General features: G+C 40.9%; 3 protein-coding genes and 1 long non-coding RNA gene across 8 annotated transcripts; 3 read left to right on the top strand and 1 right to left on the bottom strand.

Annotated features, from left to right (window-relative positions):
• The first annotated feature begins 833 nt into the window (after window positions 1-833).
• On the top strand, window positions 834-12,698 carry LOC110012108 (uncharacterized). Of its 2 annotated transcripts, XR_016065737.1 has the most exons (4): window positions 834-1,046; window positions 1,821-4,003; window positions 4,079-4,838; window positions 4,902-12,698. XR_016065737.1 is itself a non-coding variant. In XM_088881125.1 (3 exons), exons 2-3 carry the CDS (start codon window positions 3,067-3,069, stop codon window positions 4,333-4,335), a joined length of 1,194 nt encoding a protein of 397 aa, XP_088737251.1. In that variant the 5' UTR covers window positions 834-1,046; window positions 1,821-3,066; the 3' UTR covers window positions 4,336-12,698. The 2 variants fall into 2 exon arrangements, 1 of the variants encoding a protein (XP_088737251.1); XM_088881125.1 differs by having other exon boundaries at window positions 4,079-12,698.
• Window positions 9,766-11,825, bottom strand: LOC110012092 (uncharacterized). Its single transcript, XM_020694201.1, has 2 exons — window positions 11,293-11,825; window positions 9,766-11,188 (listed from the first exon to the last, which is right to left on the bottom strand). Exons 1-2 carry the CDS (start codon window positions 11,823-11,825, stop codon window positions 9,766-9,768), a joined length of 1,956 nt encoding a protein of 651 aa, XP_020549860.1.
• Window positions 12,699-15,682: 2,984 nt separating the features above from the next.
• Window positions 15,683-20,481, top strand: LOC105164499 (putative trehalase). 3 transcript variants are annotated; one of them, XR_002287340.2, is made up of 12 exons: window positions 15,683-17,036; window positions 17,342-17,461; window positions 17,664-17,779; window positions 17,964-18,064; window positions 18,152-18,261; window positions 18,376-18,448; window positions 18,527-18,694; window positions 18,762-18,852; window positions 19,307-19,406; window positions 19,486-19,699; window positions 19,973-20,186; window positions 20,277-20,481. XR_002287340.2 is itself a non-coding variant. In XM_020695027.2 (11 exons), exons 1-11 carry the CDS (start codon window positions 16,432-16,434, stop codon window positions 20,054-20,056), a joined length of 1,782 nt encoding a protein of 593 aa, XP_020550686.2. In that variant the 5' UTR covers window positions 15,684-16,431; the 3' UTR covers window positions 20,057-20,244. The 3 variants fall into 3 exon arrangements, 1 of the variants encoding a protein (XP_020550686.2); XR_002287339.2 differs by having other exon boundaries at window positions 15,684-17,036; window positions 20,274-20,481; XM_020695027.2 differs by lacking the exon at window positions 20,277-20,481 and having other exon boundaries at window positions 15,684-17,036; window positions 19,973-20,244.
• Window positions 20,482-26,278: 5,797 nt separating this feature from the next.
• On the top strand, window positions 26,279-26,903 carry LOC148787711 (uncharacterized). Of its 2 annotated transcripts, none has more exons than XR_016065807.1 (3): window positions 26,279-26,396; window positions 26,602-26,673; window positions 26,764-26,903. It is a non-coding gene; the product is annotated as an uncharacterized LOC148787711 (long non-coding RNA). The 2 variants fall into 2 exon arrangements; XR_016065806.1 differs by having other exon boundaries at window positions 26,387-26,523.
• Window positions 26,904-27,937: the final 1,034 nt, after the last annotated feature.

Below are 27,937 nucleotides of genomic sequence, written 5' to 3'. Positions count from 1 at the left end.
AAGAAGAGTTCCACAATAATTTCATTTGGGACCTTCCAAAAAAAAAAGGTGAAAAAATCGCAACTTGGAGCGGTTATGTGTTAAAACACCATTCCTAACTCTACTCAGTTGCCATTGCTAATCATGAATCATTCCAAATATATAAAATAACCATTCCAAAATATGTTAAAAAATTGTCTAGTATATGTTATGATTATAATATCTCAACATCCGCTAGCCGTATGAATTTCAAACTTAAACATGTAGAAGATTCTATCTATTTGAATATATCTAATAGTCATATTTAAAAGAATCACAAACCTAGTTGAAGGTTGCACTATGAACCAGATACGATATCTCAAATATCCGTGTATAAAAACGTCCAAAACTTCATCAAATGTAGTCTTTTGTCTACTTGATCATATCTAACGGTCTGATCAAAATTTTAACAGTCTAATTAGGCAATGCAATACAATAATATAAAATGCTAGTTACATCTATGTAATACTACCGAATTGGAATATATACAAATATACTTAATATAGTGAACAAATATCAATCTTATGAAAAATATTTTATGTATTCAATGGTCTTAATCCATTCATTTTATAGTTATTTTGCTCATTAATGTGTTCGATACGGATTTTTTTAAATTTTTATTTATTTTTTGAAAAATAAATACTTATTTGGAGAATTAATAGGAACATTTTTTTAACAAATATGAATGGTTTTGTAACATAGATCTTTATACGGTGTCGTGGTTTTGCTAGTAAAACGATGTCGTTTCATTAGTATAGGGACGGTCATAGGAATGATTTGATAATACATGACTGTTTGATACCGTTCAAGAATGTTGATATACAAGTGACAATTATCAGATTTTTGCTCACTCTGCACTCACTCTCCCCCACTCTCTCTCTCACGTTTCAGCTCCCCCCTTCCCGCCTACCCCGATGCCTGCTCCGCTGCTGCCTCCACCTCCTCTCTCTCTCTCTCTCTCTCACCACCAATCCTAGTCATTCCTGTTGTTCCCCACCATTCCCCGCCGTTCTCCGTCATTTTTAAAGGTTAGTATTAACAATAAACATTTATTGTGGATATTTTTTTTATTTTTTCTGCGAGTTTTGTGATTTCTTTATTTTTCTGATGTTTTTGTATTTTAAAATGCTTTTTGTGTTAAATTTTTTTCTGAAAATAATTTTTTTGAAATATTACAATTTTTCTAAAATATTTTATGAAATTAAAATTTTTCTGAAATAAAATATTTCTTTTTTCTGTTTCTGAAATTATAAATATGAAGAACCATATTTATGTAATATTTCTATTTTGTTTATTTTCTGATATTTTTAATTAGTAGAAATAGATATGTTTGTGATAATTTTGTGAATTTGTTGAAATAGATTTTTGGGATAATTTTGGTAATTAGTTTAAATTTCATAAATGCATCAGAGTTTTCTGTTGCTATTTCTTTCAGAATTTTTGTTGCTAAATAATTTTCTGTTGAATTGGTTGAAATTTTCGAAATGCTATGTTATTTTGTATAACTTTTTTTATTATTCGGTAATCGTTGGATATATATATATATATGTATATATATACTATAAATTTTAGGTTAATTGTTGATATAAAGATATTGTTGTGTATGTCCACATAAAATTCCGTGTGCAAAAATAATTACAAGTCAAGAAAAATATGGACAAATGAATTTTATTTGATTTAAAAGAAAAGTTGATACAATCTCTGATTTGAAGATAATCCCCTGATTTTTCGCTCTAAATGTGGATCCAAGGGTTTGAGCCTTGTTCTTGGATATTAATGTGTAGTTTTCTTCGGATTTGTAGAGCAAACTATGTGTCACCTTGAAATTTGATATCAAGACTTAATGATTTGATGTCGAGGAAAACGTAGAACCTTCGTGGTTGCAGTGTTTCATTGTGGCCGAGATTTAAGTCCTTTTGGATTTGTTGTGACTTGCGTGTATGTCTGTATGTGTTGTATGTATTTGAATTGTGAGAGGTGAAGGCCTCTTCTTATAGGCGTGAGAAGGGTTTAGGCAACTTGGGCTTACTTTTTTGGACTTGTATGTTGTTGGCTTTGATATAGATTAGTCTTTTGGCAGACTATAGTTGGACATATATTCGGCCCAATTTAACTAATCCAAAAGAGACAACTTTATATTTATTTGGAATTGACCCATAAAAAAATTATATATGACCCAAATTTGATATGCACTCATGTGGAGTCACAAAAGAAACCAACTAAAGTATGCAAATCAATCACATAACAAGCCAATATCTTTTCCTTGTAAAGAATTCTTTAATAAACTTTCCAATCCTTTTATAAATTTGATCCGGGTCGAATTATTCGATCTCCTGAGACGATCTCACTGCGGGTCGACTAACTCTTCCGAAACAGATTTTGGATCCCCTGAGAATAAAACACGAACCGTGAGCTCGTCGGGCACGTCCCCAACAATGACCCTCCGACGCTCAAGTTAGGTTGATCGAGTGAAATGAATACGATCTCAAAGTTCGATCTCAATTAATGCATAAAAGTTACCTCATTTATGGCGTATCGGGGTCTATTTATAGAACACAGTTGTACGTCAAGTATTGCGCCACGTGGCCTTATCTTGCTGGTTCACATTCTGATTGAACGGTCGTCATTGTCCGGGTCTTCCATCAGTCTATGCGACCCGGGTCGGGTCCTCTGCGACCCGCCCGCTACAAAACACGCGGATCCTGATCGCGGAAATGACTATAATGCCCTTAATGAAGGGCGTTTCAGTCTTTTCGCCGGGGTGATATATATATACCCATCATTACTCCCCCACTTTTTCAAAGTGCAAGTTCGTTGCCTTTGGGAAAGTCGAACCATCGCATCCGTCGATTGGCAGTCTCTGCGGACGCGTGGCGAGATCCTGTCGGTTGACCTTCGGCGCGTTTCTCCAAAATGGACCTCCTATAAATATCCCACCATTTGAACTCTCGGCTCTACCTCACGCAAAGACTTCTAGCGACCAAGGCTCACATCCACACGTTCGTATTCGATCTGCGGCTTCTAGAGTCATCCTGCTTTTAAGGTACGATGCCTTCCAGCTCTAGCTCGAATTCTAGGTTGCGATCTGGCCCTAGGCCGCAATTTGGTCCAGAGTCTTCTTCGTCCCATTCTGAATCTGCTTCGGGGTCCTCTTCTGAGTCTGGTTCTGGTTCGTCCTCTGGGTCTGGGTCTAGGTCGGTGTCTAAGTCTTCACATGGGTCGTATTCTACTTTTCCCAAGAGGAAAAAGAAGTTTTCTGTCACCAAACTTAACGATGAACAAACTGGGCCCTCGGTCCTTGCCAAGTTCCAAGACCGACTCGCCAAAAACCTTTGGGAGGCTGTGGTTAGCAAAGTTAGGGTGCCTGCCCATAAGATTAGGAAAAAATACCATATCCCCTCCGATTTTGATGTCGTCACCCCTGCTACCTTCGATCGCATGCATCGACCTCCCGAGGGGTTTAGTGCTTTTTCTATCAAGCACCTCGATGCCGGGCTGCGATTTCCTCTGGCTCCTCCTGTGGCCGCGATTTTGAATAAGCTGGGGTTATGCCCTATGCAAATCTCCCCAAATTCTATTACCCATATCGTCCTTTTCGTCGTAATAATGCAATTCGTAGGTTTAGACCCCAGTTTTGACAATTTTTGGAGTTTGTATTCTTTCACCACTTCCAAGCGGTCTGGGAGTAGAGGTTTCTTTTATCTTTCGGCCAAGCCCGAGTGCAGGTATCTGAGCGCCCTGAAATCGAATGTAGGAGTCTGGCTAGATCGCTATATTTTCATTCGATCTCCTAGTGGTGTTTGGCCCATTAAGAACGAGTGGACCAAGTATAAACCCATTCCGAAAATCAGTGGAGGGGGGCTGGAGGGTGACCAAATAAGGAGTTTAACGTCTTATAAGTATGATCCCAAGAAGCTTCTCACTGAGAAGATTTTGCAATTATCTGGGCTCTCTCCAGCGTCCCTTCACATCGAAGAGTCCTTAGGTAATTTTCTTCTTTTGGTATCGCTTGCTTTCATCGCTGTAGTGCTCGCATATGCTAACTCTTCCCTTCTTGCAGATAGTATAATCATGAGCACGCGTACTGCTATGCGGAGGATCGCGTCCCAGAATAAAACGAAGAAGGGTGGTGAGATCCGAAGGGGAAGGGCAAGGCGGTTGCTGGTGCTCCAGATTTACCTTCGAACCTACCTCCCCCGGTTCCCTCAAAGGCGCTCGCGGTCGCAACTCCCGACGGACGTCAGCCCATTGCAGTTGATAGTGAGGATACGCCTTCCGCCCCTGGTGGTCATCTTGGCTACAACTCTTCGGAGTTAGAACTGGGTCTAGACGAGGCCAGTGGTGACCATGGGGCCAATTAAGGAAGCCAAGGTCCTCCACCCGAGGAGCGACCTAAGAAAATGAAGCGATCCTCTCCGAAGAAGGGTCATGGGCCCAAGTCCAAGTTAGGGCCCAGCGATAAGGGCAAGGGGAAGGAGCTCGCGGAGGCCTCTCACCCTCCTCCTTCCAAATCGCATAGCCCGAGCGTGCTAAGCAGGATGGCTAAGGAAGCTGCGGACAAGACTAGTGTAGAGGAAGATCGGGACAAATTTTTGAGGGTGGCACAGTTGGCCACATGTTGGGAGGATAGCCGGGCAGCTCTTCGAGGCAATGTGCCACCTCCCGAATGGCAGGACATGTCGAGCTCGTCGCTGTATGGCGAAGCAGGAGGCGATACTATTGCTGTCTACATCTCATTCGTCTCCGTTCGCGATCAAGGGGCGCTTGTGACGAATAGCCCCATTCGGCTGGAGGAGTTCGCAGCTCACTCCATGGTCCAGGTATTCTATCGGTTGGCGTCGATCTCCCTTCTGTTCTATTATTCACTGCATTTGATTTTGCAGACCATGACCTTCCTCCGAAGCCTGAGCCTCAAATGCACCCACTACCGAAGGAGTTATATCTAAACTGATCAGAAGGTGCAGGATCTCAGGGTTCAGCTAGCAGAGCGAGACGAGACAGAACGCAAACAGGAGGATAATCTGCTAGCCTTGGGCGACGAGGTCCAAAAGCTGCGAGCCGAGCTCGATGCCTCCAAAAAGGATAAGGAGATCCTCCGTTCTGAGCATGAAGTAGCTCTACGGAGGCCAAAAAAGAGGCATTCGAGGCCGGGCGTGAGGCTGGCCTCGAGGAGGGCCGTAAACGTGGGGTGGAAGAGGGCCAAGCCGGCCGCATTCCAATCGAAGAACATCAACGCATTTTGGCCGGCTCTAGGATGTCCGCGGTTCGTGACTTTCTGAAGACCGATACTTTCACGACCGCTCTCGAGATCAAATCTGCGGACTCGTTCGCCAAAGGCTATGAGACCTGCTTGTCTCAGGTCGAAAAGCTTGGCGGATTTACCGAGTCTTTTGACCGCAGCAAATTGGACATCTCGCTCGATGGCGACCTCCAACCCCTTCCCCCGGATCCTGAGCTGAAAGATGACGAGTTTATGGTCCTGAGGGACGAGCTAGAGGCGGAAGCTGATGCCTGATCAATCCCGATCTTCTATTTTTTTAATAGGATTTGAGCTGACTGATCAAAATGTAAATCCTAGAGATTTTTAGAAACATCATTTTTTGTAGACAGGACGTCGGGGTGAGGATTTTTTACGACCCCTATATATGACATTTTGTTAATGGAAAGATTTTCCTCAACTTTTGGCAGCTCGCATATTTTGCTTCTTTATTTGCCCATTGCATGTCCTACTGATCGCATGAAGCTTGCCTCTTTTCAATCGTTCTTTCAATTCGCGTGTGACTTTAATGCGTCTTTTTCAGTTCGCATATTGGACGCGTCTTTTTCAGTTCGCGTTTTGCTTGAGTGTGTCTTTTTCAATTCGCATATTGGACGCGTCTTTTTCAGTTCGCGTTTTGCTTGGGTGCGTCTTTTTCAGATCGCATTTTGGACGCGTCTTTTTCAGTTCGCGTTTTGCTTGGGTGCGTCTTTTTCAGATTGCATTTTGGACGCGTCTTTTTCAGTTCGCGTTTTGCTTGAGTGCGTCTTTTTCAGATCGCATTTTGGACGCGTCTTTTTCAGTTCGCGTTTTGCTTGAGTGCGTCTTTTTCAGTTCGCGTTTTGTACTTGGACGATTTAAGTGACGAATGATAGTAAAGACGTTGGAAGTTGTACGCATGAATATAAGCACGAAACAAATAAAATTTGATAAATCCCGTTGGGTAAATTTCAGTGGGTACAAATGTCTAATAATAACAATGTTCAACTTGGACACAATCTTCCTGACCTTAAAATATATAATTGGTAATCTGCTAGAAGTCTCCGCGTATGATTTTACCGCTGACGGGTCCTTCGTTGTTCGATCTGTTCGTTGACGGCCTTTCACAGGCTCCTTGTTCGATCCGCTGGTTGATGGCCTTTCACAGGCTCTTTGTTCGATTCGCTGGTTGATGGCCTTTCGCAGGCTCCATATTCGATCCGCTGGTTGATGGCCTTTCACAGGCTCCATATTCGATCCGCTGGTTGATGGTCTTTCACAGGCTCCTTGTTCGATCCGCTGGGCTTCATGCATAAAACTTCTTCAGGTTCTGTATGTTCCAAGGGCGTGGTAAGTCTCGACCCTGCAAGTCTTGCAGCCTGTATGTACCCTTCTTTCTAATCTCGATTACTTTGTACGGACCCTCCTAGGGCGGTTCCAACTTTCCCACGTGCTTGGAGACTTCTACCTTCTTCAGCACAAGATCTCCTACCTGCAACTGACGTGGTCGAATTCTGCGATTGTGGCTCTTCATCATCAAATCCTTGTGGTGTAAAATTCTAGCATATGCGGCCTCCCTCTTTTCTTCAATGACGGTGAGGTCGAAACTTCGCTCTTTCTGGTTCGTCTTGGGTTCGTATTGCATGACTCTCTGCGATTCCTCCCCGATTTCTGTGGGGATGATGGCCTCGGTCCCATATACCAGGCAGAAGTGGGTCTCGCCTGTAGCGGTTCGTGGAGTTGTGCGATAAGCCCACAAGACCCCAGGCAGCTCGTCAACCCATGATCCCTTGCTCTCAAGGCGCGTCTTCAAGTGTTGCAAGATCGTCCGGTTCGTCACCTCGGTCTGTCCGTTCGCCTGAGGGTTCGCAACTGCCGTGAAGTGCTGTGCGATCTTTAGCTCCTTGCACCATTCCGTGATCTTCCTGCCCTGGAACTGCGTGCCATTATCAGATATCAGTATCCGGGGTATACCAAATCTGCATATGATGTTCTTCCAAATAAAGTTGATGACTTTCTTCTTAGATATTTTGGCTACTGCTTCCGCTTCGACCCATTTGGAGAAATATTCGACCGCCACAATGATGAATTTCTTCTGAGCTTGCGCGGGTGGAAAAGGTCCTACGATGTCAATTCCCCACTGATCGAACGGGCATGCTATCTTGATCGGTTCCATCGGGGTCGTGGGCTGATGTATCAAGGAAGCATACTTCTGGCAGCTTTCACATTTTCTCACCAAGTTCTTGGAATCTTCGACTAGGGTGGGCCAGAAATACCCCTGTCGCATCACTTTCTGAGCTAGCGATCTCACCCCTGAATGATTGCCGCAGCTTCCTTCGTGTATTTCGCGCATCACGTACAAGGCTCTCTCTTCATCCAAGCATTTCAGGAGAGGGCCGCCCACTGTCCGTTTGTAGAGCTGACCCTCCAACAACGTGAATCGAGCGGCTCGAAATTTGACTCTCTTCGCCGCCACCGGATCGCTAGGCAGGGTACCATCGTCGAGATACCTTACGATTTCGTTCATCCATGACCCTGCCTCTGAGACGACCTGGACTTCTGTTCTACTCGCAAGGGCCGACTGCTCGCGTGCTAAGGCTGTGATTTTGCGATCCCGAATTCCATCCATCGCAGCTCCAAATTTTGACAGAGCGTCCGCTTTGTCGTTCTCTATTCGGGGGACTTGCGAAATGGAGCATCTACTGAACTTCCCCATCAATCGATGTACGATCTCTTTATACTGGGTCATTGTTCTCTCTCTTGTCTCGTATGCTCCTTCGATCTGCATAGCAATCAACTGTGAGTCGGTAAAAACTTCTAGATCTCGAGCACCTGCCTCATATGCGAGCTCTAATCCCAATACCAATGCCTCATATTCCGCCTCATTATTTGTCATCGGGAATGATAGGCGAGCTGCAACTTCTGTCTCGACTCCCTCTGGTCCTTGGATCAGTATGCCTGCTCCTCCATTATTCACGTTAGAAGATCCATCAACATGCAACATCCATTTCGAATAGGGGTGATCGGCAGCTTCGGGTTCCTTCGGGTCGCCGGACAGCTCTGTGATGAAATCTGAGAGCACCTGCGCCTTCTGGGCTGTCCTGGGTTGGTACTCAATATCATGTTGCCCCAATTCGATCGCCCACTTGATCAATCTTTCGGAGGTTTCGGTCGCGACATCACATGCTTAAGGGGGTGGTTCGTCAACACCACCACTTTGTGCGACTGAAAATATGGTCGTAGTTATCGGGCAGTCACTACTAATGCAAGGGCGAGTTTTTCCATCTCTGAATATCGCGATTCTACCCCCTGGAGCATTTTACTGACATAATAGAATGGATTCTGATTATTAGCTTCCTCTCTCACCAATACGGAGCTGACCGCGTTCTCGGACACCCCAAGATACAAAAATAATGTTTCCCCTTCTTTAGGATTCGCGAGCAATGGAGGCTTAGTGAGATACTCCTTTAGTTCCTGCAAAGCCTGCTCGTATTCTGGAGTCCACGCGAAACTCTTGGGCTTCCTTAAGGCTTTGAAAAATGGTAAGCTTCTGTCTGCCGATCGCGATATAAACCTACTTAAAGATGCGATCTTTCCCGTAAGCTTCTGCATCTCTTTGATCGAATTCGGCGATCTCAGGCCCATAATGGCTTGGATCTTTTCTGGGTTCGCCTCTATTCCTCGTTCACTGATCATATACCCCAGAAACTTTCCCCCGGTCACACCAAAGGTACATTTGTCCGGATTGAGCTTCATCCCGTGCGACCTCATTATGTTGAACGCTTGAGAGAGATCTTCCAAGTGATCCTGCGACCTCCTGCTCTTCACTAACATATCATCCACGTATACTTCCATGGTCTTCCCCAAGAGATCTCCGAACATTTGATTTACTAGCCGCTGGTATGTGGCGCCTGCGTTCTTCAACCCGAATGGCATCATGCTATAGCAATAGATCCCTTTCTCTGTGACAAACGAGGTCTTGTCTCGGTCTTCTTTCGCCATGTGGATTTGGTGGTACCCTTGGTAGGCGTCCATCATCGAGAACCTCTCGAACCCGGCTGTGGAGTCGACCATCAAGTCGATTCTTGGCAAGGGATACGGATCCTTCGGGCAAGCTTTGTTCAAGTCCGTGAAGTCAACGCACATACGCCATTTTCCCGAGGATTTGGGAACTAACACGACGTTTGAGAGCCAATTGGTGTATTGGATCTCGGATATGTATCCGGCTCTTAACAGTTTTTTGACCTCTTGTCTGATTATTGCGTTCTTGTCGCTTCCGAATGATCTCTTCTTCTGCTGTACTGGTCGAACTTTCGGGTCGACGTTAAGGCGGTGAACGATAACTCCGGGATCGATCCCCGTGAAGTCCGAGGGACTCCATGCGAATACATCAACATTCTTCTTTAAAAATTCTATCATAGCCAACTCCCCGTCCATGTTCGCCCCTATCCGGGTGGTTTTGTCAGGCTCATTTGGGACCAGTTGCACCTTTTTGTATTCGCCACTGGGCTTCATGTGCTCTGCCTCATACGGTCGGGCTCTGCGTCCTCCCTGACCTTCTGCTTTTTCGACCTCGGCTCCCCCTTTATAGACAGGTTATAGCATTTTCGAGCCTCCTTCTGGTCGCACGATATTTCCCCGATCCCATATTCGGTAGGGAACTTCATCTTCATGTGGTACGTGGAGATGACCGCTCGGAATGAGTTCAGTCCCGGCCGACCTAATATGACGTTGTACGTGAATGGAGTATCCACCACCAAGAACTTGACCATCAGGGTTTTTCTTTTTGGCTCCTCTCCCATGGACACTGGCAGCTCAATCGTCCCCAGTGAGGCCACTTCACTTCCCCCGAAGCTGACTAACGGGGTCTTCACGGGTTCGAGCCTCGCGTTCTGCAGCCCCATCCGATCCACCACATTTTTGAAGATGATGTCCGCTGAGCTCCCACTATCAATCAACACTTTGTGAACGGTGAAGTTCGCAATATCTAGCTTGACGACCATCGGGTCGTTCTGTTCTCCACCCTCCTCCAATCTGTCCGAACTGTTGAATGAGATAGCCTCTTCGTCCTCCACCTTTAACACGAATTCCTTTTCTCGAACCGAGCCGGCCGCTCGACCACATCTCTTTCGTGTTCGGCTCGAATCTCCCGCGGTCGGTCCTCCCGCGATCGTGTATATAACGCCCTTGGTGGGAGCGTTGTTCCCGCCCATCGGGGCCCTGTCGGTTTTTGATGGGCTTGGGTTTCTGTCCCGATCACGGCTTCTCGATTTGACGCGATCTCGAAAATGCCCCTGCCTAACGAGCCTTTCGATCTCATCCTTCAGCTGATAGCATTCCTCTGTATTGTGTCCCCCCTCCCGGTGGAAACGGCAGTATTTGTTAGAAGTTTTCTTAGAGGGGGTGTACCTCGTGTGTCTTGGCCACTTCAGCACATCGGCATTCTCTACCATCATTAAGGCCTTCTCTCGAGACATGGCTAAAGGAGTGTAATTGTGGTACTTCGGAATGTACTTTGGTTCCTTCCGTTTCTCTGTTTTAGGCTTGTCATTTCCTCCTCCCCTACCCTCTTGAGGTCGCCTAGGGATGTACTCCCGCTCCCTTCGTTCTGAGTCTTTCATCGCGTTCATCTCCTCTTCGTCGATATATTTCTGTGCTAATGCCATCAATTGTTCGACATCGACAGGCGGGTCTCGTGCGAGGGCGGATGCGAAAGAGCTCTTCCTGAGCCCGTGAATGAGGATGCTCACGAGCATGTCAATCCTTAACTCTTGCACCTCCAGGGTTTCGTTGTTGAACCGGCCTATGAAATTTTTCAAAGTTTCATCCTCTCTCTGCCGGATGTTAAATAGATGTGTGGCGGATCTCTTCTGCTTCTTCTTGCTCGCAAAATGGAAGTTGAATTTTTGCACGAGCTGCTCGTAGGATTCGATGCTTCCTCGAGGCAGGTTTGTGAACCACTCTTAAGCTTTCCCCCTGAGTGTGGTCGCAAACAGTTTTGCCATTATCGGGGCTGATTGTCCGTAAAGATTCATTACCATTTGAAGGCAGCCACATGCTCCTGGGGGTCTCTCATCCCATCATATCTCCTTAGATCGGGTACCCTGAACCCCGGCTCGACTGTTTGAATGAGGATGTCGTTACAGAAAGGGGAATTTTTGTTCTGCGAGACGATCTCCCCTCGCTTCTTCAACTCGTCGATCTGCTTATTTAAGCTGTGTATCTGTTTACCCACACTTTCTACTTCGGCCCGGGATATCACGGGCTCCCTTCTCTTCGCGCGTCCGTGGCTGCTAGAACCTGCATCGGACGACGCTGGTCGCTTGCTGCGATGTTCTTGTTCACCTTGCACCCTTGATTCTCTTAATGGTTCCACATTTTCGAATAACTGCCTTCTAGCCGTTTCCTTGACCAGGGGGGTTGCTGTTCTCCTTTCGTATTCCACAATTGCTTTTCGGCTTGCCCCCTCTATCATTCTTTGCAACTCGTCAGGAGTGATTTGTATGGTGGCACCTGTTCCCTTCCTGGGCGTCTCCTCTTCCGCAGCATTTCTCCTCGATGAACCTTCCATAATGATAAAGAATTCTCAGATGTTCCCACAGACGGCACCAACTGATCCGGGTCGAATTATTCGATCTCCTGAGACGATCTCACTGCGGGTCGACTAACTCTTCCGAAACAGATTTTGGATCCCCTGAGAATAAAACACGAACCGTGAGCTCGTCGGGCACGTCCCCGACAATGACCCTCCGACGCTCAAATTAGGTTGATCGAGTGAAATGAATGCGGTCTCAAAGTTCGATCTCAATTAATGCATTAAAGTTACCTCAATTATGGCGTATCGGGGTCTATTTATAGAACACAGTTGTACGTCAAGTATTGGGCCACGTGGCCTTATCTTGCTGGTTCACATTCTGATCGAACGATCGTCATTGTCCGGGTCTTCCATCAGTCTATGCGACTCGGGTCGGGTCCTCTGTGACCCGCCCGCTACAAAACATGCGGATCCTGGTCGCGGAAATGACTATAATGCCCTTAATGAAGAGCGTTTCAGTCTTTTCGCCGGGGTGATATATATATACCCATCAAAATTATTCCCAATCCTGATTCCTTATTTCCAAGTTTTTAAATGATGGAAACTTATGACCTTAAATCACCCACTATCAGACATCAATATATAGAAAGGAGGTCTTTACTTAGCACCCTCTTGCAAGCTCAACGCAACGAGTTAATATGTTGCTACACAGTAATTTTTTATTTTCTTTTATAAGCGAGCAACCAAACTTCTTTTCTGAAGAAACCGAGGCTACCATCTGTTGTCCTTTTAGCAAATGAGAATAAGCCTCGACTCTCATCAATATTTCCAGCACACACGTGAACATATGTATGTTTTCATGAATTTGGCTTCTAACTTTTTCCTTCGTGTGCGTGTAATTTGCATGTTTAATAGAGGTGGACTGTAAAGGATCACAATGAGACATTCCCACCCGTGTCATTGAAGTGACAAGGACAACCTCGAGATCAAAAGCACACCTTGCACGTCCATGGCCAATCGACATCGTTCCACTGTCCTAGGTTTAATCTTCGCAGAAGTTGTGCCCATCCTTGGGTGTTTCAAACAGACGATGAGAGAAGTACTTGATCCCGCTTCAACGCTTCGTCCCAATCTAAGGCCTTGGCGGGCAACTCTTTTCTTCATGGAATCAAAACCGTTATTGAGTTTGTACTTTCGAATCGCCACCTCATCATTGATGAGGCACATGCAAGATTTCACCATCCTTTCAAGATCTCTTTCCACAGAGAAGGTGTCTCGCCGTTGTGCAAGCATCCTCCAAGAGTTTCGCAGCCGTTCACTCATCTCTTTCTGTGTGAGTCAGCAACAAGAACTCCCTCCATAGAAGACGCGCTAGACCATCATGCAGGCTTCCTTCGAGAAAGCCAAGACTTTTGCAATCATTCACGCATTTCTTTCCACTTTAATGAGCAATAAGAGCCTCATCCATAGACGAAGCGCAAGGTCATCGTGCAAGCATTCTTTACGATGCCAAGATGCATGCCACGGCCACTTATTTCTTTCCACATACGTCAACAACAAGAACCTCAACCATAGGCGAAGCGCTAAGCATATGCAAGCTTCCTTTGCGAAGCCAAGCTTTTTATAGTCACTTGTGCGTTTCTTTCTTGTGTGTCCACGACAAGAGCCCCTTCCAGCTTCCCTTGAGCTACGGTGCCTTTCCACCAAGAGAATCTTCTATCTCTTTGTTGGATATTCGCGGCTGCTTGTACGCAGGGAGTTCAACGACAAGTTTGCTTCTCTAAGAAGTTGTTAGGCAATGATGCTTGTAAGCCCTCCATGCCCAGAAGTCGTGAGTATTTGCTTTCGGCGTGACACTGGCTTCCCATGGATTCAGACAATATGCTCATCTTCGATCTGGTCGGCCTTGGATTCATACAATACCTTCTTCACGCATTTCTTGAGCAAAAGCCATTTTTGAATTCTTGATCGACCTTGGCTAGTTCTACTTGTCAAAGTTTTTGGTATTTGCCCCCAAGTCGTGAAGTATTTGATGACAAGTCTTTTCCATATATATAATTTTCATCCAATATTTTTTCATTCATACTGATAATACTAGTACATAATTTTTAAAAAGTTATAACTAAATCCCCATAAAAGTGCTGATGTTTGAATTTAATTTTTTTATTAGAGGACATTATTTTATTTAAATTTAATAGTGTAGAATGAAGGAACAATACTTATTTTGATGAATATTTTTATGGGAATTGCTTTTAGTCCATTAACTTGGCTCTCATTCAATTTTAGTCCACTAACTATGATAATTACCACATTTTATGTACTATATTGGAAAAATGCTTCAATTAGGTACTCCAGTGGCTGATCTTTTCAATTTTGCTGGAAATTAGCATGTGCACGACACATATAAATTTGGGGATTTGTTATGCCATCTGATACTAAAGTCTGACGTGGTAGATGAGTTGGATTTTTTTTTCTTGAGTAATTATATGTTTTAGTCCATTAATTTTGTCCATGGTTTAATTTTTTTCATGTGGCATTAAAGAATGGCTTGGCACTTGAAGTGAATATTATTTTATTTTTTCTTTCCCACATAAGCACTTACATAAAAGAAAAGGTCAAATTGCATAAAAACATCATTTGAATTTATATTTTATATTAGCTTCCATCACAAGTCGTGTATGCATGTATATAATAAATAATCTTACACATTTCAAAATGTATTATAAATTAGAATAAAACATAATACTCGATATACCAGCTTAAAAAAAATATATTATCGACACAAAAAATTTATATAAGCACATAAAATTATTGATAATTATAGATAATCATTTTATAAATACTTATAGCTTAAAAATATAATTATAGATTATAAAATTAATTGTTACTTTATAATAATTATAGATTATTTAGAAAAAAATACATAGATTATTAGATAATTATAAATACTTATAGATTATAGAAAACCAAGTCTTATTTGTATCATATAGTAAATAAAATGATAAAACTAAAATATTATTTTAAAATAATAATAGATTATGGAAAAAAATATTATTTTATATAATATATATTTTAATTGAAAAAAATAACCGCCCCTCCCCCCAAACCCCTACTATCACTTGCCCCCACTCCCACCCCAACCCCTGCCCTCGCCCACCATAGAAGGGACTGACGCCGCCCCCCGTGCCATTCCCCACCCCCCGCACCATCGCCCCGTAACACCATTGGGCGACCGCCGTCGACACCCACATTGGCGCCCAACTGGAGTCACCCAGTTGTGAGTTGGGCAATGGCGTAGATGGATCGGGACAAGGGGGTGGTAGGTGTAGGGATTTTTTTTTAATTTTATATTAATTATAAAATAATTTTATTTTATTATTATGTATGTATTTAAATAGAATTAAGTCATGGAGTACGCCCAGTGTACTTATTAACTACGTCAGACATGACATGGCTTTATTTTGCCGGGTAAATAAGCAATTAATTGACAACATCATTAATTTTCTTTCAATTGATTGAAAAATTGACACCAAAATCCTAAATTGGATCTAATTGAAGCAATTTCCAGATATAGATTGTACAACATGTGATAATTATCGTAGTTAGTAAACTAAAGTTGAACGAGGGACGAAATTTTTTCCTTCTATTATTATTGATAAAAAATTATTTTTGTTATTATTTGAAAAATATTTTTATTATAAGATTTCACATCTTTTTACGTACTAAAATTTATTTTAGTTATAATATTAACTTGTTTATTTTTAATTCAATAAAAAAAAGGGTTATTCAATAGAATATAAAAATCGATTATTTTTTTTTAGGTAAATATAATTTTCATTAAATAAATTGTACAATCGTATAGTATAACAGTGCTCAATGAGTGGCGTCTCCCTCGACAGGCCAAGGGATACGCCAAAGTTTATATAACGCACAAGAACTAACAGAGCGAGCTAAAAAAGCACTAAGAATCCTCTGTCTAACCTCTTCCACAATGAGTCCAGCAAGTGGAGTCGGTTCTCGCTCAAACTATTCAAAACGTCTTAAGTTCCATTCTTTTCAAATATTACACACATGAAGCCAGTAGCGCATGATAAGCCAGATTAATAATGTGTTGCCCTCTCCATTTTCTTGTAGCCCAATCTATATCCATTGGCCAGTCTCGATTCGGCCAATTGAAGCGACCAATTTTGAAATTTTTGCAAAATTAATTATTTTAATCTATTTTTTTCATATAAAAAAATATTTAAAATTTAATCACCTTTCAATTATCCAAACAATTTAAAATTTATTGGGTGATCAGGTTGGTTTTTCCTTTCCCTCCCCTTTGAGTTTCCATTTCCTTTTAGTCCTAGACATTGTTGCTTAATTATATATTTCTCAAACAAGATAATTACAAAAATAAGAATTCGCTAAAACCGTTAAACATAGTGGACATCGACGCATCAGTTCGCTAAAACGTAAACTGCGTTATCTAAACAGCCGGCCCGTCTTCTTGCGCCATTTCATTCACCTCTGCAAACGATTCTCCCTGTCCCACCGCCAACTGCCCCACATGCACATACGCAGAATTGTATGTATATATATATATTTAGGTGTATATATAGATGTCATCGGCCAAATCTTCGGCAGCCCTCATTCGTAGATGGACAGAGTAGTATCACTGAATCCGATCATCACCACCACTCTGTTCATCTTCTCATTTACGCTGATCATGAGCAATACTATGGTCACAGCAGGTGCTTGCACCCCGAAGGACTCGGGCCCTGTGATTCCCACGACTCCTCTGATCACGTTTCTCGAAGGGGTTCAAGAAGCAGCTCTGAAGACTTATGGGCACAAGGGCTTTGATCCAAAACTGTACGTCGATATGTCACTGAAGCAAAACCTCTCAACAACAGTCGCAGCCTTTGACAAACTAACCAGAACAGCGAATGGTTCGATTTCAGTGGAAGAATTGAATGGTTTCCTGGAGAAATATTTGGGTGGTGCGGCGGAGGATTTGGTGTATGTAGACCCCGTTGACTTTGTGGCGGAGCCCGAAGACTTCTTGCCTAAAGTGAAGAGCCCAGAGGTGAGGGCTTGGGCCTTGGAGGTGCATAGCCTCTGGAAAAATTTGAGTAGGAAGGTTTCGGGCCAGGTCCTTGAGAAGCCCGATTTCTATACATTGCTCCCTTTGGAGAACCCTGTTATTATTCCCGGGTCAAGGTTCAGGGAGGTTTACTATTGGGATTCTTACTGGGTGATCAGGTTGGTTTATTTTTCCTTTTTCTTTAATGTTTGTCTTTTACAAATTTTACTGCGTTTTGGTGATGATCAATCCGTGATAAGGAATAGAGTATAAATTGAATTATATTATTTAACAAGAGGTCTTGTGTTTGGGTCTTATCTATGTGGAACGTTTACTCTACTTATCTTAGTAGTTTCTACTTTATTTTCTTTTAGACGTATGATAATGCAGTTTGGCATGCGTGCTACATCGGTTGAATGCATGGATCTTCTGTAGTCTGTTTCTTTTGGTTGAGTGCATCATAAGAAGATATATTGTGGTGCAGGGGGTTGTTAGCAAGTAAAATGTACGAGACGGCAAAAGGGATTGTGTATAATCTCATTTCCCTCATAGATGAATTCGGTCATGTTCTCAATGGTGCAAGGGCATACTACACGAATCGGAGGTAAATTGTTGTTTTCAAAATCCGAGCAACGATCATCTTATGTCTCAGCCTACATCTTTTTTTTTTTTTTTTCATATGTTAGTTCATCTGACCCTTTCTAAGTGCATAAAACGCTTCACTCATATGATCAAAATCGTAAATCCTATCAACCGAAACTTTCTTTAATTCTATATCTTGTTTAAAGTTCTTGTGAAAATTGCAGCCAACCTCCTTTGCTGAGCTCAATGGTTATAGATATATACAATCGCACACATGACGAAACCTTGGTTATAAGATCACTTCCTGCATTGGTGAAGGAGCACGAGTTTTGGAATTCAGGTAGAAGTAAAGAATATTTCGTCGCTTGATCTGCTGTATACAGTTGTCCTCTGTTTTTATTCCTTTTAGTCATCATGCTGGCACATGTTTGGGGTGCTTTCTTGAAACGAAGTATGTCTATGTGTGTGTCTCTGTGAAACAAAGATCTGTTCACTCATTTTGTGCTATACTTTCATTCTTGAAGGGATGCATCAGGTGAATATCATGGATGCTGATGGTACGAATCACAGTCTAAGTCGATATTACGCATTGTGGAATCAACCAAGGCCCGAGTCATCAACTACCGTACGATCTTATTTCAGAAAGTTTGTTGTCTGGAGCATGATGATAAATTACATTTCCCATTTGCTTGAACAGATATTCACTTTGCAGGACAGGGAAACAGCTTCGAAACTCTCAAATAACTGTGATAAAACACAACTATATCGTGAACTAGCGTCCGCTGCTGAATCTGGGTGGGATTTCAGTACCCGATGGATGAGGTAGTATATCTCCTCATCAGCTCTTTTCAACAGTTCTCAATTATGTTAACATTCTTGCCATACTTTTTTGCATATTGGATATTGAGCTTTTTTATTGATTATAATAATTTGCAGGAATGAGTCTGATCTAGCAACATTAACTACAACATCAATTATACCTGTGGATTTGAATGTATTCATTTTGAAGGTAGGATCAAGAAATTCCCGATAAAATGGATTGCATGACTTGTCGTGTTTCATGTGTAATATTACATTTGTGGTTTAGATGGAGCTCGATATATCCTTTCTGGCACATGTTGTCGGAGATGCTGTAACGGCTGGACGCTTTAGTGAAGCTTCTCAGGCTAGAAAAAAGGCCATAAACTCTGTTTTGTGGAATGCGGAGATGCAACAGTGGCTCGATTACTGGTTGAGTGACTCCAACCCATCGAAGGTGATTTATCAGTGCTTAGCTTGATAGTAATTAGTCTTTCTGTTCCTGATCTTCATTTGGGGTTCAGGAGGAGGTGTATACATGGAGACGTTCAGGCCAGAATCAGAAATTATTTGCGTCAAACTTCATTCCCTTGTGGATTGAACTGTTTAATTCAGGTTATTTTTGTTCAATCTCTTATGTCTGGTTTCCAAATGCTACTTCTGTGCATGCAGAAGCTTTTATGTTAGTGTTTGGATTGACGATTTGGAATTTTTGATCTTTCCAGATTCATTACAATGAATTCATTGTACATGTTTGGATAATTTTATGTGACAAAGGTTTTCATAAATCTTTCTACACTCATATGATTTTGAATCCATTAATTGTGTTGTCATTTAAAATTCTTCTTTTTTTCCGAATACTTGGCTCAAGTCCAAATTCGTCCATCAAAGTGACAATTGATTGAGGCTTTGGATCTCATATTTTTGTTGTCTCATATCATTTACAAGTTTTTACACTACATACATTAACTCGCATACGGGTCATCCAAGAACTTCATTTGTCTAATTATACATCTCATCTTTGCCGAAGAAGTGTAACGGAATCTTTTCCTGTTTTGCATGCATGAAGATGTCAAGATGGTGGATGATGTCGTCCTAAGTCTACAAAATTCTGGTTTGGTTCGCTCGTTTGGGATTGCGACTTCTTTGACAGACTCGGGACAACAATGGTAAGTCGGTTTTGCACTGTTCTCGACTTGATTTTCTTTCTGTATGCTTAAAAATTTTACTCCTACACATTGTTTTCAGGGATTTTCCTAATGGTTGGGCTCCTCTCCAGCACATGATCGCCGAAGGCCTTGTAAGGTCAGGGTCAAAACACGCAAGATGTGTTGCCAAAGATATTGTTGTTAAGTGGACCAGGACAAACTATGTGGCTTATAAGAAAACTGGAGCGATGCATGAAAAGTACGACGTGGAAAAATGTGGAGGCTTTGGAGGGGGCGGGGAATATATACCCCAAGTAAGTGATGTTGCATTTCGTTATAAAGTGTGATATTGTTCTTTAAGAAAAAAAAAGAAGATTGTAAGATCAAAAAATAAAAGGGTTTATTGTAATTTACTCATTTGCAATATCACAAGGGGCTTTCTTGCATTTTCCCCTCCAAAAAATATTAAGAGCTTATAAACTCAATTATGCTATAACAGGCACTGAATCAATTTCTTGTATTGAAAAGGAAATTTATAACACTCTTCCAACTTACATTCAGCCATATTTGTCTATGTTCCGGTGCAGACGGGATTTGGCTGGTCGAACGGAGTCGTCTTAGCATTCTTGGAGGAATTCGGATGGCCAGAAGACCTGAAACTTGACTGTTAATAACCAAGAAAAGCAAAGTGTTGAGGTTCTAGACCGGTAAAGTGTATTAAGAAAGCCGAAATAATATTCACTAAAATGTAGTGAAATTATTCCACAAGAAGAGGTTAGATTCAGGGGATACAGTAAATAGGTAAAATTGTTGATCCATGTGAGACTTCTTTTCTTATACAATAAATTGGTTTAATTCACTTATGTGTTCTTTCCATTGAAATTGCAGCAGTAGATACATTTGAAAGTATTGATGAGACAATGCGGTTAACCTGTACACAGAGCATATATCAATGTTTGAAATGTTGAGCCTGCTTTTATGTAGCAGTGAGTGATCTGTGGGGATTATGAGCTAAAACTGTCTTCTCTGCTCATTGTTAACAAGCTATACCTGTACTATTTATAAATTCGGGTAAACATCACATTTGGTTCCTCAACTGTGTCACTTGTCCAGATTTGGTCGCTCATGTTTCCTTCTCATTAGACTCAATCAGGACAATTGCAAAATTCGTTTTGTAATTTAGGGGGTGGCAATTTTGGTCCTATACGATTTGTTTTTCGCTATTTAGTCCTGTAATTAAAAAAATGGGCAATTTTGATAATTTTTTGTCGGAAAATGTCACCTACACTTAAATTCAGGGAAGGTTCATCGCGATTTTTTCTGAGACTGTAGTGGATATCTACATACATTGGTAGAGGCGGTGTAGAAGAGAAGAAAAAATGGTGAAGATTCGAAGCAAAAGGCATGTCAATCTTCCTTCTCCTCTGATGTAGGTCACACAAAATCGGATCGGGTCGCTGATGTAGGTCCTGAGGTCGGGTCCCAAGATCCTTCTTTGAGCTTCCTATTAGTGAGTCTTGGGAACAAAGCAAACGTAAGACTAGCCGGTTAGCCTCCAGCAAAGGCCCTCCGATGCCTAAGTTAGAAATGATAGGTCGCGGGTGGTGAAAAGAGGTCGAATGAGACCAAGAAAAAGAGCGGTAAAAGTAATAAATGTGTCGTTTGGAATAATCATAAATGAAGATATATATAGTTGTACGGTACTGTCTGGCTGTGCGACACGCAACATCGTTGAGATGTTGCCACGTCATCTAATCCAAAGGCCATTGCAAGGGTTGACTGTGGGCATGGATCAAACGGGTCGGGTCGGGCGTGTTCAGATGCACGGGTCCTGTCATACATATAAAAATGCATTAAAAGATAGGAGTATTTTAGTAATTTAGTAATTTCCTTCATCATTATTCCCCCCACTTCTTTTAGTGTCATTAATGACACTAAGAGAAGTGAAACAGGCGCTTGTCAGGCAGTTGAATCACCGCCGTCAGAATTGTTGACGTATCATCATCTCGTGGCATGTGAAAAGGCGCGTTGCCTCAGATATCCCCCTATATAGTCCCTCATTTGAACTTCATTAACCGCACCTCGCTTTCGATCTCCTCATGCGAGCTCCCTCCTCCTTTCTTCAGGTACTTCTAACCCTTCTTTGATTCCTGCTTTTAATATCATGTCTTCTAGGTGTAGGAGCGTCTCTGATCCCATTTCTGAATCTACATTGAGGTCCAGTTCGAGTTCGATGTCGAGATCGTCCGCGACCTCGCTGGCACATATCACGACCCCGTTTCCCCCGCACCCGACTCTTCTCATTCCCATATCCCGAAAGAAACTGCCGATTCGGATGATGTACCAATTCTTCAAAAATATTCTGATATGATGCAGCAATAACCCTGGTTAGGAATTGTAAGTACTGTCAAAACACCCATAGTACAGTTAAAACGAAGATATTACATCCCTGATAATTATGAGATCATTCTTCCTCGATCTTTTGATAGAATGCATTAACCTCCTGAGGGTTGTTGCTCATTGTCACTCCTCCATTTAGATACAGGGTTACGTTTTTCTTTGCCTCGCGAAGTGAATAACATCCTTGTTAGGTTGGACGTCTGCCCTATGCAACACTCCCCTAACTCCATAAGTCACATTCTTCTCTTTATCATAGTTATTAAGCACCTTGATCTCCCTCCTACTTTTGATAATTTCTGATCGCTGTATAATATTACTGCCTCTAAGAGGTCGGGCGAAACTGGTTGTTTTATTTGACCACGCGCAAGGACTGTCGTTATTTGGACGACCTGAAGTCCAATGTTGGTCCTTGGCGTGAAAGATTTTGTTTTATCCAACCTCCACCTGGCTAGTCCTGGAACTTTCGTCTTGATTGGCGTGAGTCAAAACCCAAATCGAAAACTTATGGGGAGGGGTTCGAGAGCGACCTCATAAACTACATTACGCTATTTTGATACCTTCCAAAAGCACTGCTACAAGAGAAGGTGTTGAAGCTCGCGGGCCTTTTCCCTACCCTTATTCCTGTCAAGGGCACTCTAGGTGATTTTAATCATCTTTTCTTTTGTTTCTTGTCCTTTGAAACGACCTCCTAACTTCTCTCATTACTTTGTACAGAATCAGAGATCATGCTTGCCAGGATCGCGAACAAAGCTAGAGCCGAAAAAGGCACCTTGCCCCCCTCCGTTGATCGTGAACTGGCATGTGCTGCTGCTGCCACCACCAAGGAAAAATCCAAAGTTGTTGGATCTTCTGCTCCTCCCTTTGCGATATACACTACTTCCGAACAGGCCCCCCTTCCCATATCGAGATCGAGGATCCTTCCTCCCACGTGCAAGTAGAAGTTGTCGAGGTCTCTGACCAGCAAGGCACCAAGAGGAGGAGGAAAGGCAAGGGTAAGGAATGGGCAAGAACTCCCGAGCCCACAGAAAGCAAGAGCAAGAGTGGAAATGAGCAATCCTCAAGATGATAGCCCACCTTCCCATGTTGGTCGATACCGTGAGTTTCTCTAACTAATGCTAATGTATTTGTTTATATGTTTGTTACTGTGTTTCCTAAGACTAAGGTGTGTATTTTAACAGGTTTTAAAAATGCTTGATGCTATGGGAAGGTATTACATGTGTGGTCCATGCTTATATTTTTAGTGGGGGTGTACCCACATGTTCAAATCCTGAAACTCCATTATCTTGTATCCAAAAATGCAAAAATATAAATCCAAATATAGTGCATGTTTCTTTGGTTGTTTGTGGTTTTTCTTATTTTTTAATTTTTTATTATAAGTTCAAGTGTGAAAGAGCCCCATATGTTATTGTTTGTGTTATCAGTTTTTGTTTATTTTGTTGGTTTTTCAAATGTTTCTTATTTTTGTCTGTTTGTGTTTGTTTGTATGCAGATCCTAAATCACAGTCTATTACTTGGGTATTGTATTGGGGAGGTCAATTTATTAACATTCATCATGCTAGGGGTGGCAATGAGTCGAGCTCGATTCTGTAATTTCGAACTCGAGCTCGATTCTGTAATTTCGAACTCGAGCTCGATTCTGTAATTTCGAACTCGAGCTCAAGCTGATTTTTTATTTTTATTTTTATTTATTATTATTATTATATTAAATAATGGGAATCACCAATTTTTTACATAAATTTATAAGTAATAAAATACATTGTATAATGTATACTATATTATAAATATACCAAAATATAGTATGAAATTCTGATTTATTGTTATAAATATAAACTACTAATTAGTTTAGTAGTAATATAATTAGTAAAATGTACAAAAAGAATAAAAATCATTTTGAACAGTTTAAAGTTATTGAAAAGTATCAATTATCTGAAACAATGCAATTGAAACATAAAAATACTTTTAGTTGAGATTAATATATGTTCACAATCTGCAGTACATTTATATATTTATAAATGTTAGTATTACATTGATATAACTATTATCTTATATTGTTGAACAACATGGGTTAATCAGACCATCAAAATTCATCAGACCTTTAGATATGATCAAACTTACAGAAAAATACACTTGATAAAGTTTTAAACTTATTGGATATACAAATGTCAAGATATTGTACTCGGAACATAAGAATAATTCTTCAGGTCGGTGTATCGTAGAATCAGGCCATATAATTTTAATCAAATTATCCGATATGATCTAATGGACACAGTCTTATATATATAAATATAAATTTGATGTGAATCGGGTGTCCGAATTTTAAGATATCATAATTGTTGATTAAATTTTTTGATCTCATTATATATATAATAAAATAATAATTAAAATAATTAAAATTGTTCAACCATCGCTATTATTATCATTATCATTATTTTTAGATTAATTCATATGAATCACTAAATTTTGACATAAATTTATAAATAATAAAATAGATTGCATAATGCATAGTATGTATCCTGATATAAATATAAAACTAAAAATTAGATAAAAAATCATAAGTGAATTACTTGTCAATTTAAAAAAAGTATAACGTAATACAAATATATATTAAAATATAACATAAAGTTTATATATGTCATATTAAACAATACTTTTAATTACAAAAAATAGTATGATTTAGTAAGTTGTTGATTAAATTTATTTTTGTATAAAGATTAAATGTATAAATAAAAGTAGCATAATTTATTATTATCCGAAATAAAATCTATGATATTGATTAATAATTATAATATATGGTCAATTTTGATTATAAAATTGATCAAATATTAAATATAAAATTCAATATATAAAAAATTTAAAAATAAAAATATATATAAAAAAATAAAAAAATAGAAAAAGCTCTCGAGCTGGCTCGCGAGCTTATGAACAGACACAATTGAGCTCGAGTCGAGCTCAAAATCAAGCCGGCTCGCGAGGTCTCGACTCATCTGCCACCCCTACCTGAGGCCAAATATTTGAGTGGTAATGTGAAAAAATTTGATTTTGCTGAGGCCCCACGAATGGATAAGGTTAATTTGGACTTGTTTTGTGATAAAGCTGGAATAGGTCCAGGCAAAAGACCTATTATATTATTATGAATAAGGGTTTTAAGTTGTTAATTGACGATCAAGATATAAGGAAACAAGCATTTCAACATGCGGGTTGGCCTGAAATTGAAGTCTTTGTTGAGCTTGACAGTGATAATAATGAAGTGGAACATGGTGATAATAATGGTGGGTCTGAAATGCAATATGTGGATAATGATAATGAACATATGGTGTCTGAAAATGAGGACCCCTCATTCTTTGCTTGATAGTAATTATAACATGGATGAGACTAACGCAGATGAGGTGATGATCTTCTTAAAAAATTTTGTGGATGATGAGATAGAGCTAGAAAATGTAGAACAAAACGTTGGGGTTGACGGGGATATTTCTAGTGAAGATTCTGGGGAGAGAGATTTAGTTGACAGTGAGAATGATTTAGATTAAAAGAACTGTCTGATGGAGAGGGAGATAGGTCTATAGTCCCAGTTTTTAACCCTGTGGAGATCTTTGATCCTACTTTTAAGTTGAGGGTATATGCAGTGTGCACAGGGGAGAGATGTGAGTGGAAAATAACTGCTTTGAAGGTGATAAATGAATGCACATTTCGAGTGAACTACAATTCTGAACACACATGTCCTCGACCAATTTCATGCAAAAACAGCTGGATATCACGGGCTAGCATTTAAAAAATGCATTATGGAGGCTTCCAGGGCCAGCACTATGGGGGAATTTAAATGCAGGATGGAAGAATTGAAAATTTTAGATGTTTCTGCATATCACTAAAGGGCCAAAGTATGACATGTTGCTTAATAACTGTTGTGAATCATTTAATAGCAACATTTTAGAGGCTAGAGAGAAACCTGTCATCACAATGTTGGAGTGGATTAGAGAGTTCTTAATGAAAAGACTATAGGAAAACAGGGACTGGGCTGAAAAAAAATGGAAGGGGAAATTGTGTCCCAAGATTGAGAAGATAATCTAGAAACAGAAACACATTGACAAAGTTGGGGACTGCATTCCAATTAAGGCAGATGATAAGCATTACCAAATTAGTTGCTTTGACGGTTCTCAGTTTTGTGCTGATTTAGAGTAATGGAGTTGCACATGCAGGAAATGGAAAATTTGTGGCATACTGTGCAGTCATGCAATAAGTGCCATTTTCAATCAAAATGGAATGCCTGAAGATTATGTACATGAGTACTATTCCTGTGGAGACTTATAAAAGGGTTTATGCACCTGTTATCATGGGGATAAGTGGGGAAATGTTGTGGGAAAAGTCATCATACATACCTCCACTACCTCCTAATTTTGGAAGAGAGCCTGGTAGACCATCCAATGCACGAAGGAGGGAGCTTGATGAGTCTACAAGCAAATCTGCAAAAACAAGAGGAAGAAAGATCCTGAGGCTCAAGAGACAACAAACCATAGTTCACTGCAGTGCCTGTGGTGAACCAGGCCACTTCTGAAAGCTTGTCCTGAAAAAGCTCCAACTCCAGGTTTGGAGGAGATCCATGAAAATGTGCAACAGGTAAGTAGTTTTATATATGTTCCAACAATGTTTGTTTTGACTTGGTATCGTTTATCAGAAAAAGAAGGGCAAAAGACTACCCAACAAAACCTGTCAAAGCTCAATGAATAACTCTTATAAACAAAAGGTGCAGTTTACTTTCAGTTTCCATAACAGAGTATCAGGACACTATATAATATTTACTTTTTTGTGTTTGTGTTATCAGTTGAGAAAAAGAAGCAGAGGTGACACTACCAAACAAAATGAAGCACCTGTTAAGAAGATAAAGAATGAAACTGTAAGCCCTATTGACACTCTTTCAGTTGACACGCCATTACATGTTTTAGTTTATGTTACAGATCCTTTTTTTTTTTTTAATCAAAAACAGGTTTAGTTGGCACTCAATTGTCTGCACCACCACCCATAACACCACCTGCTAGACTAATTGATGAACCTGAGGAGACTGAATTTGTTACAAATGCTGCTGAGATTCCAAGTGAACAACCCTAAGTATGCCTGGCCCCTCAATGTATAATCAGCTGCAAATGAGTCAACCACCTATGCCCCCAGAATCACAATCACCATTACACACAAGATTGAACATCAGGGCACCCCCACCCATGACTGGCACACTGTACATGCTATCATTCTCATACAAACCTGCAGGAATGGTTGAAGCATCAAAATCTATCATGCAAGGAGGACAGAAGTATGTAGAAATTTCTAAGTGGCCTTCTTTAACAAGATGTGACATGGTTTTGATGTGTTTGACTTGGTTTCTATATTTTGACTTAGTTTTAATGTTTTTGACTTGGTCTGAATGTTTGCTCTTGGTTTTGAACATAATTTAAGTTTGTTTTTGGTTGTGAACGGATGTATTTTTTTTTAGCAGGGTTATAGGCAAACAATATGCTAACAGAATTAAGGCCACTATGTTATGTACATCTTCCATACCAAGTAATATAGAATTCAAGTTTCTATCTTATGCTCATTTTCTACACATCTTGAGTTTCAAGGGATTGCATTAAACCTCGCAAATTTGAGGATGGAGAGACCTTGAAGCCTATATCTCTTTTCTTCAGATTACAGTTGCTATACACCAAAGTAAAAGTTACACCCAAAAGAATAAAGGAAGGAAAAGAAAAAATCACAAACAACAACCCAAGAATGAGCAACCTTCTCCACAATCTGGTTTTCTTCTGCTTGAACCTCTTCATGTTTTCTTCAGTTGCATTAATTCTTCGAAATAAACCGGGAATCCTTCGGCACATTTGAGGGTCCTCAAACAAACTGCAATGTTAGACTGTAAAAACATGAACTTTTCATACATTAAACTCATGGGCACGAATGGAATCTTCTTCCGGAATTCTCAGGAGTCCATGAAGTTGGAAGTATGGCTCTTCTACCACAATAGCGTTGGATTGACCCTTCTACACTAGACATTTTCAAAGATCAATCAAAGAAGGCTTCTACTGGCATGAAAAATGGTAGACGCTATTTCTAGGGTACATTTTCTTGCAATTGGGGCTAAATAAAGGGGAGATGAGGAGTGGGGAACATCT

The sequence above is a fragment of the Sesamum indicum genome, linkage group LG6 (assembly GCF_026168435.1).
Source record: "Sesamum indicum cultivar Baizhima isolate 11 linkage group LG6, ASM2616843v1, whole genome shotgun sequence".
In the NCBI taxonomy this organism is placed as follows: Eukaryota; Viridiplantae; Streptophyta; class Magnoliopsida; order Lamiales; family Pedaliaceae; genus Sesamum; species Sesamum indicum.
The sequence above is the reverse complement of the archived record's forward strand: the minus strand, read 5'-3'. Positions and strand labels throughout refer to the sequence as shown.

What these genes read in the sequence shown, in the direction of transcription:
- LOC110012108 (XM_088881125.1), top strand. Translation starts at nt 3,067, where the DNA reads ATGCCTTCCAGCTCTAGCTCGAATTCTAGGTTGCGATCTGGCCCTAGG. An exon ending in TCACATCGAAGAGTCCTTAG is followed by an intron (nt 4,004 to 4,078) that starts GTAATTTTCTTC and finishes CCCTTCTTGCAG; the next exon opens with ATAGTATAATCATGAGCACG.
- LOC110012092 (XM_020694201.1), bottom strand. Translation starts at nt 11,825, where the DNA reads ATGGAAGGTTCATCGAGGAGAAATGCTGCGGAAGAGGAGACGCCCAGG. An exon ending in CATGTGGCTGCCTTCAAATG is followed by an intron (nt 11,189 to 11,292) that starts GTAATGAATCTT and finishes GCCTCGAGGAAG; the next exon opens with CATCGAATCCTACGAGCAGC.
- LOC105164499 (XM_020695027.2), top strand. Translation starts at nt 16,432, where the DNA reads ATGGACAGAGTAGTATCACTGAATCCGATCATCACCACCACTCTGTTC. An exon ending in GGCCCGAGTCATCAACTACC is followed by an intron (nt 18,065 to 18,151) that starts GTACGATCTTAT and finishes TTCACTTTGCAG; the next exon opens with GACAGGGAAACAGCTTCGAA. An exon ending in TGAATGTATTCATTTTGAAG is followed by an intron (nt 18,449 to 18,526) that starts GTAGGATCAAGA and finishes TTTGTGGTTTAG; the next exon opens with ATGGAGCTCGATATATCCTT.